The sequence below is a fragment of the Anneissia japonica genome, unplaced genomic scaffold (assembly GCF_011630105.1).
Source record: "Anneissia japonica isolate Jap-2015-1 unplaced genomic scaffold, ASM1163010v1 scaffold65_len388318_cov190, whole genome shotgun sequence".
Taxonomy (NCBI): Eukaryota; Metazoa; Echinodermata; class Crinoidea; order Comatulida; family Comatulidae; genus Anneissia; species Anneissia japonica.
Window position 1 is genome coordinate 230,573 of NW_022729881.1, and position 9,578 is coordinate 240,150.

The 9,578-nt window shown below is 43.9% G+C and overlaps 2 protein-coding genes across 4 annotated transcripts in view; both read right to left on the reverse strand.

The window, feature by feature from the left end:
• Positions 1–175, reverse strand: part of LOC117114745 — a 5,304-nt gene extending 5,129 nt beyond the window's left edge. The window contains exon 1 of the mRNA XM_033258435.1: positions 172–175. Within this exon, the coding sequence (XP_033114326.1) occupies positions 172–175 (4 nt within the window). The remainder of the gene's footprint in view (positions 1–171) is intronic.
• Positions 176–230: 55 nt separating this feature from the next.
• LOC117114750 overlaps positions 231–9,578 on the reverse strand; it is a 12,136-nt gene continuing 2,788 nt past the window's right edge. The window contains exons 1-2 of one of the 3 annotated variants that reach the window (XM_033258444.1): positions 7,471–8,952; positions 231–2,250 (exon numbers count right to left, since the gene is read on the reverse strand). In XM_033258444.1, the coding sequence (XP_033114335.1) occupies positions 338–2,239 (1,902 nt within the window). In that variant the 5' untranslated portion in view covers positions 2,240–2,250; positions 7,471–8,952 and the 3' untranslated portion in view covers positions 231–337. Of the gene's footprint in view, positions 8,953–9,578 lie in introns of those variants that run through there. The other 2 variants (XM_033258443.1, XM_033258441.1) reach the window with 2 other exon arrangements.

Consider the following 9,578-nt stretch of genomic DNA (forward strand, 5'->3'; position numbering starts at 1 on the left):
TTCAATTTTTAGTTGAAAAAAAAAGAAGAGGATCCTAAAACCTCTACTGATTTTTTTTTGAGAAATAGCAGACAATAGGATTGAAATTTAAGCCAGATCTTGAATCCATTACTGGATGAACAGTAAGTAAAACATTACTATAATAGTGCTTTTTGTGCCTGTCTCTTATACACATCTAGCGTAAACAAGAGGTTAACTTTTGATATGTCGATATCATGTCATGAGCACACTTCAGTAATTATTTAATCACAATCTGTTTACTAAAGAACTAGGTTGATAGGTTGATGTCCTTGGTTCTAAGGTTACGCTCTACAGTTGGCCCTAAGGCAGTTTCTATCTACCGCGGTAGACTTGTATGCAATGTGATATGCAAATTTTCTGCATATACAGCCTTGTGTCTACCGCGGTGCGGTAGATTAAGGCTTACCGCGGTAGGATAATTTGGCGACGCTCCCTTACTGTTCTCAAAGTTGTTTCGCGTCGTCTTCATCAAATGTGGAACATCGCAAATAAAATATATATTCCTTGTTGGATCTATTTCATTGTGAGTGACATAAGTAATAGACGTTGATCCAGGAGTAGAATGTAGCCTATAAAACTTTCTATTTCGCGACGCACCATCCGAGATAAATGCTCGAACCCTGAAGCCCGCCGTCTCTACATACTCTACTGCTTCCCATAGGCACGAAAACAGTTCATCACTTGAGGCTCCTTTAGTGGGATAATATCCAACTGGGGCATGTAATTTGCAAAAGATGCCGCGCAACATCAACACTAAAACATGTGTTGCAACTGGAGGCTCTTCTTCTCCTTTACATCTCCTTTCAAATGCATTTATTTCATTACCAAGAGTTCCAACATCAGTGAAGCCCACAATCTGACCAGATCGGCTTGAAAAACCTAAGCCAGACTTGATCTTCATTTCATCAAACATTAGAGAAACGTCTTTCTTCAATTCACTGTTTTCTTTATTAAGGCCTATATCTGAAACAATCCGTTGCAGCATTTCAGGACAGAATCCGGAGGCGGTGTCTGCAAAGTGACTGTATGGATGAAGGGTTCTAGGGTGCGGCAATCGTAAAAAACCAGTTTCCCTCATAAGATTGTAGGCTGAGGCAGAACGGTTTTGCAAAGCGATGCACCATCGAATTATGGCTGGATGCCATCGCATTTGTTTACCTTTTTCATTTGAAATTTTTTGTTGCTCCCACAACAACTTTGCTGGTGAATCATCTGGCAAATCGTCCAGTTCAGTACATGCATTGAATGCCTCCATGAGCTGAGTCGATTGATGATGAGGAACCACTTCACTTTCAGCATTGTACATTTTGTTGACTCTATCTTCCAATGATGTATTTCGTCTCTTCAAACTACGCCTATCCATTTGAAGATGTACCGCTTTATTTTCAAGTTGGCGCCTTGTCAAAAACTTATTTGGAATTGTAGATGATGGAGAAACTTGCTCATCACACTTCTTTCTATGTAGTGCACTTCGCATAGCTGCCAAGTCAGTTCTGTGTATTCTGCATACATGACAGCGATCGCCTTCTACCAACAAATGACAATTGTTGTGACGGATGTTCTCATACTCGCTAAAATAACGGTCGTTAGAAGTTATCTTTAATGGAATCTGACCATCTGGTCCTCTCTTTGAATTTACAAGATCGCCGAAATCTCCATTCCCTACACATATACTTTTCGATGCAAGCAGGTGGCAAAGTCTCTCCGTATCTTCTACACATAGTGTATGCATATACTGCTCAAGTATTGAAGTTTTCCGAGAACATTCCACACCAGAAACAATCAATTTCCACGTGAAATTCTGGAAAATTGTAAGAGTGACTACAACTTTACCACATTTGTTCAGCCTTAAAATTTGTAGGCTTTCATCAGAACACCAGGACAAAAGTCCAGCCTTCTTTGCTGCTTCTTCATGGCATTTCAAAGTTGGTTGTGGTTCCTCTATGCATTTTGCATTAAATGTCATGACTGTAATGTTACAGTTAGCCTTCATGTTCTTCTGCATCTTTGTTTTCCATCGTTTTAATTTCAGTTCACAACACTGGCAGATATATGGAGGGTGTACATTTACGTCGTCGTTGCTGACATCAACTTCCAATGCAGCCATAATTATTCTTGAGAAGTTCTCTTTCATCAATGGTTGACGACCTTCTTTGATGGCTTTTGCACATCCACATAGTCTGCAAACAGTTTGCAAACAACTACAAAACTTGCTCATCGTATCTCGGTCTGTGCATTTTAGAAAGAAATAAAGTATATAATCATTCTTTGCTCAACGTCAAATCAAAATAACCTCATTTTTATGATTTTCATTTTCTCATTCTAATTTCAAAAGACTAAATTGATTGTGAGTGCCAATTAATCAGCTTCCTTCATCCATTACTATAAAACAGAGAATTGGAAGCTCAAAATAATAATAAAAAAAAAAGATACAAAAAAAAGAGAAAATTTATTATGAATTAATGATTTAATATTAGAACTGAACAGTAATTATCTTAAAAAGAAATACGTATACCAAGAATAAAATAATTAACCACAAATTACAAGTAAAAAAAAAATGATGAATGCAATATTTACTCTTAAGAAATCAAATAGGCCTAGCCCCTAGGCCTAGCCTATCCTAATAGGGCCTAGGCTTAGTAGTTTTGAAACTAATTTAAGCCACGATAGAGACCTATGGTAGCATAGGTCTTGCTGTATGGTGGTACTGTCGGTACTAGGTAGGCCTAGTGCGAACCGCCCTTCCTTCTCGTCACATATAGGCCTAGGCCACCTAGGCTAGGCCAAGCCTAACCAAAAAGCTAACGATAGCCTAATATTTAATAATAGGCCTAATCTTTAATTTAATTTTTTTTTTATAAGAAGTTTGAATGGGTACGATTGTTGGAAATTGGCCAGAGTCATACTAGGCCTAGACTAGACTTCCGACCGTATTTTGTAATCGGTGAAATCGGCACAGAAAAACCTCCACATTAAAAATTAAATTTCGTCAATGCACAATATTGCACATGACTCTCGCATCCACAAACATGAACATCGATAAATTCTCAACACAGCAACTTAATTTCAACTTTATGAGATTTACGGAACATTACATTATAAAAGAATAAAAATAACACATTTTAGTGATACTGTAAAATACTTGAAACTTACATTTGTGTGTAAAATCTGTTCTAATAAGCCGATTTTCTTGGTTTAAAAATTAAAATTTTCAGCATTAAAATATCTATATAAATTACGCAAGACCGCTTGAATTCAAAGAAAAAGAAATGAGTGCGCATGCGTTTTATATTTAAGGTCAGTTTGTTTGTTGTAAATTACTTACTTTATACACAAAAACAAGTGACTCGCCGATGAGGGACACGGCAAGAACCTCCAGTTATAAAGAGATAAGATCGTAGATAACACACGGGCGATCGTAGTGCTTTAGTATAGCAAAAACGGCGTGTTTAATTAGCGTGTAATTGGATTTTAGATAAGGGTGCAGGTCGTTGCAACTCCTTCTGTTTCTTTGCTCTATGATCAGACGCATCGGTATCCAGTATGAAACTGTCCTCTGCGTTGGGAAGCGTAAGAACAGGAGGCTCCATGAGTCTCTGTTTGAGGGTCTCGAACGCCTCGTGTTGAGGAGTCCCCCAACAGAAGGCACCCTTCTTGGCGATATCATATAAGGGACGAGTAATCTCTGCGAAACGCGGGATAAATGTCCTATGATAATTCGCTAGGCCAAGGAAACGTTGTACGTCCTTGAAATTCACTGGTCTAGGCCAGTCTCTAATGGCAGTGACGTCGGTGTCAAGACACCTCAGCTGAGTCCCGGGAGACTATTCGCCCTAAGAATTCTACTCTAGGCTGGTAGAATACACACTTCTTAGGTTTAAGTTTAAGGTTGTATAGGCGAAATCGCCCTAAAGCCTCCCGGAGATTAGCAGAGTGATCATCGAAAGATTTACCTAAGATAACTACATCGTCTAGAAAGGCGAGGGCTGTTTGCCAATTCAGCCCCCGAAGTACCATGTTAATCACCCGAGAGAAAGTAGCCGGGCTATTACACAGACCAAAAGGCATTTTCACAAACTCAAATAGCCCGTACTTAGTAACAAACGCCGTCTTTTTGCGGTCTTCGGCATTTAAATTAACTTGCCAATAGTCCGAGATAGCGTCTAGTTTTGAAAACCATTGATTGCCAGATAATGTATCTAGGCAATCATCCAGGATAGGTAAAGGATAGACATCCTTTACGGTGACGTTATTAAGTGCACGATAATCTATGCAGAATTGCACATTTCCATCACGCTTACGCAGACAGGCGCTGACGCCCAGGCCGATGTAGACGGTTGGATAATACCCCCCCCCCCCGTAACATCTTGTCTAATTCTTTCTTTTCTTCCCCTGCGAAATGTAACGGTGTACGGCGCAGGCGTTGTTTCACAGGAGGAGCCTCCCGCGTACCAATCCTATGTTCAATATTGGGCAGCTCTCCTATATCAAAGGAGTCCTTGGCGAAAACATCGCCAAATTCAAGTAACAAATTTTTAACTTGTTCAGTCTGAGGCTGAGATAAATGACCTATGGAGGCTTCATAAGGCGCCTGCAAATGTTGCGGCAACGCAACTGATTCACGAGGTGGGACAGGGCCCTGCATGGGACAGACCTCCGCCACCGTCGCGGTGCCAATTTCCCTTCCCTTGCGCAATGTAATATAACTATTAGTAGTATTCACTACACAGATAACGGGTGAATCACCCTGCTTATGAGCTGTTCTTGGTATAATTAGATGGCGTGGGGGCCCTCGTGAGGTTAGTGGTAAGTGAAACAGACTTATTGGCAAACTTAAGTTGCATATTACCTATATCAACTGCGGCTTTCGCAGCTTGCATGAAGTCTAAACCTAGTAGCATGTCGTCGTCAATAGGCGCGACGTATACTACCATAGGGTAAACCGTCTCCCCTACATTCAGTTGGACAGGGCCTACCCTCCGCCCCGTCATGGTTACACCTTTTCCCGCTAAGAATAGCTTAATAGTACCCACTGTGGGTGGTTTTGGATCGAGTGACTGGAAAACACGGTCGGCAATAATGCTAACAGTCGCTCCGCAGTCTACCACTGCTTGGATTCGGGTGGAAGCCACCATAACACTGGCATGAAGCAAGGAATCAGATTTACCCTTTGAATTACCAGTGATTCGGGGGCAGATTCGCCCTCCGAAAGACCCAAAACCGGCGCTATACGTTTAAATCATCAGGTATATTAACTTCCGGGTTAGCAATCTTAACCGACTTCTTGCCCGGTTGATTGATACGAGTGGGACAATCCCTCATGAAATGCCCCTGTTCCCTACACGCATAGCACTCCATCGGCCTCTCGGGAGACCTGCGTCTTTTAGGAGACTTACGCCTTTCCCTTTCGGCCTTAAATTCGCTCATCACATTACCTATGAGCGACACTAGTTGATCTAATTTGTCTACTACTATTTGGTCCGTCCCCTTCTCCCCGGTTCCTACGGCAGGGGGTGGAGGAGGGGCTTGCGGAGCCGGTGATACTTGGCGGTTTTTCCCAGGGCGCCGCCACCCCGGACCTCGACGAACTTCATCGAGCCAACCCACTTCCGTGGTATCCCCGAACAATAAATCAGATTCGGAATCTGTAGTTGGCGTGATTTGGCACACCTTGCCAGACCCGGATTCAGTAGAGGTAGTTGACGTGCACTCTTTCATGCACTGAAACCACTCGATTTGCTCGAGTGCTTGATGCAAGGTTCTAGGACGCTGCAGTTCCGCGTACTTGCCGGCGTCGACATTGCGACAACCCATACAAACACGCATTGCCGTTGCAGCGTCGATACTCGCTGCTGTTTCGTTGTCTTTATAGGTCTTAACAGCCGCCGTGAATACACGGGCACCCCAGTCATGAAGTCATTCGCCTTCTGACTGTTGGAGAAGTTGAAACTTAGTTTTTAGAACCTCCCTGGGCTCATCACGCCCGTAGAACCCATCAAAGGACCTCAGGATAGTGTCCTAATTAACCATCCCCCCACGAGCCAGACTCAGATTCTGCAGGTAGGATGCTGCTTTCCCTTTAACACACTGAAAGAAACCCTCCTTCCTTTCTTTTGGGCTTAAATCTTGCGCCCTTGCATACGACTCGAATCGGTCCCTAAAGACAAGCCAATCCTCCTTCCCTGTAAATTCTAAATTTTTAGGCATTTTAACCGGGGCACGACCAGGTCGGTCTTGACGTCTTCGCCTAGGGGCGTTAGATCGATCCCGATCACTATAATCCCTCCCACGCCTGGTTCTAGCCCGCCCCCTAGGATGGTCAATGGGGTCAGGAGACCTTGAGTCGGATCTATTACGGTTAGTGTCTCGAGAAACTCGAGACCTGGGGTTCCCCCGGTGATTATCCCGTGGTAAGGCGCGCTCCGCCTCAAAGGCATCATCACTAAAGGAAGAACCCGAGTCGTCCCTATCCACATAGTGATCCCTAGGGTGAGACCGACATACCCCTATCATAAGAACCCCTAGGGCTAGACCGCGATTGCATATCACCATTCCCCCGCGTGGGGCGCGTGTGCTCCTGATAAGCAGATACACCCCTACGTACAGGTGGAGAGGGTGAGTGGTTACGCCATCTAGGATAAGTGTGGTCAAGAGACGTATAACTGTCTCTATCATTCTATCATAGTCTTGGCGAGGCGGGGTAGGGTTACGCCTACTTTGCCTAGGTGAATGTGGCGGTGAAGAACGATGACGTTCTCTACCATGACAAGATCTAATAGTGACGCGACTGCGTCCTCTAGATGCTTGAGGTTGGGGACTTGTTGACGCTCCTGGTCAGATTGGGTGCATACCACACCCTGGGGTAGAACTGGTGGGGCTATCTGATTAACCTGTGCGCCCCAGTTCGGAGTACCATAAGACCTATAACACCCTTGGTCCACTACTTCACGAGGTACACCTCCCCCCGGGACAGATTGGCCCACAGCAGCATAAGTTGTGTGTTGGGGTGCAGTATGCGTTGTACTGCCATGCGCAGTAGACACCGGGCCAGATTGGGTCCCTACACCCCTAGTCACTGTGCGAACTGGCATGGTCGCCGGGCGCTGTGGTGGGGTTGTGGTAGAAAATAACGATAAGCTTCCTCATAGGAGGGGGTGGGCTTTCCTTCCGTTGGACGCGACCCGCGTCGACCCCCAACGAATGGGGAGCAAATGGATTAACCCTAGGAGGGGGCGGGTTAGATGCCGGCGGATACACCCTATGCATATTAGCGCCTGGCGGTGATTGGGAATGGTCAGTCACACCTACTGGTGTCCAAGCATCCCTACCCCCTACAGTGCCCTCATTACGAGCCCTCCATACGGCATAGCCATCCCGCCGGAAATGCGGGCTAGGAGTATAATCAAAATAAAGACCCCTAAGATCTACAGGATCGGACCCTAAAGCTACCTGTAATGCAGTTACATCATTTATATTGCCATACTCTTCACGAAACTCGAGAACCTCGTCGATGAGAGGCCCCAGCAAAGTATCATGGAATTCTGAACGCCGGGTCACCAAGTTGACCGGAATCGGAGGGATGTCATCTGGTTGGTCGTCCATCTGCGGAAGGAAACAAAATCGCAAATAGCACTGATACACGTCTGGGCAGATCAACACTGAACAGCAACTGGCAAATAGCACCATGGTTGATTAGAAAATACGCACAACAGTAGCGCATAGCGCGCAGCACGTGATCCTAGCCTATACTAATCAACTATTCCTAACCAAGAGCAAGACATACATGATCATTATGTAAGAATTAATAGACACCAACCCCCGGAAAATATACTTTATTACATAAAGTAGAGTAACATTCATACAAGGCAATAATAAACGAATGATAGTTAACAAAACAACGTTAACCGAACAACCCAGCCGACGCCAGTGATACAACATAACAAAAGATAGAACATAAACTCAAATAGAAATAAGCTAAGTATAATATAATACAACTACAACTAAAAAATAAAAACAAGGTCCGATAAAATAACCTTATACTGAGAAATAAAATAACTCAGGCCTACACCCAAGAATTAGAACTCAAAATTGAACTAAAAATAACTAAAGACAATCCTTTAAGCATCAAACCCAGAGCTGGGAATGACGATGGCCTGCCAATAAAATTAGTACGCCAGGGAAATCCCAAAGTACAGTCTGTATCTAAACACACCAAGGAGATCCCTATATTCCACGTTACTATTTAAGTCGAAGACTAAAACAACGTTACCAGGCCGAAAATAGCTCAGCCAGGCTAAAAATAGCATTACATCACTAGGGCTATACGTCAGCCAATCGCCGACGACTAGAATGGAAAATTACAGCAAAATAACCTTTGACCTGAAATCTAGGTCAGGCGAAAACGCCAACGCCTAACTATGATTGGTTAAACCTATTGAAGCAGAAGCTAATGACGTCACCAACACTGACTGTTGTTGTTGGCGAGAAGTTAAGCCAAAGTTTTGCTCGAAAGCGAGGCGCCGCGGTTGAAATATGATCACCACGGTGAGATAGCAACAATGGCTACCCTAACTGACAGCGGCGGCCTAGATTCTATCTCGGCCTAGCGCCGTCTCAAAATACGATAAGAATACAATACAGCCTACTCATAAGGTCGAGACAGACCGATAAAACATAGCAGCTAGCTAAAACGTGTGGCAAGAACAAAATAAGCACTAAAAAACATAAAAAATCGTCCGTCTAGCTAGTCTACTCTAAAACGTCACGACGACGTGAGATTGGCCGCTCGTAAGCTAAGCCTAATTTGACAAAATACTACCTAAATAAATAAAAATACGAAAATAAACTAGCTAACCGTCTGAGACATCTCAGACACTAGGCTAGTCCCGAACACTTCAGACTTGAGGAGACAGTCTAAATGGTTCAGGCAATACACTGGCTTCACTCTCGGCCTCCCAGTAGGCACGGGCCCCAGGTAACAATCCCACATGGGGCCCATATGCAAAATATCTGGGAAAAGTCTTATGGGCTACCCCATATTTTTCCCTTATGGGATCCGTCTGGGCAATCACATATGGGGCTTGCCCATAGTTTACCCATATGGAGCCCATATGCCAAATATATAGGCAAATATATATGGGAATGCCCATATTTAAAGTACATGGGCCCCATATGGTAAATACCTTCGCAGATAAATATGGAAATGCCCACATTTAATCCGCATGGGGCCCATGTGCCAAATATCTGGGAAAATACATATGGGCATACCCATATTTATCTACATGGGGCCCACATGCCGAAGACCTGGGTAGTTGAATATGGGCTGTCTCTTATACACATCTAGATGTGTATAAGAGACAGGCATGCGCACACACTTATTAAATAAAAAGTACCGCAATGGAGCATTCATGTCATAACTGTTGCTACGTATAACGTCTTAAAAATAAAGTATAATTAACAGTGGGTCAGAGGGGAACCCAGGGCATAATTATCTGCCCGGGTATGTGGCATGTGGGGCCCATGTAGAATGAACATAAGAATGGCCATGCATTTTCCCA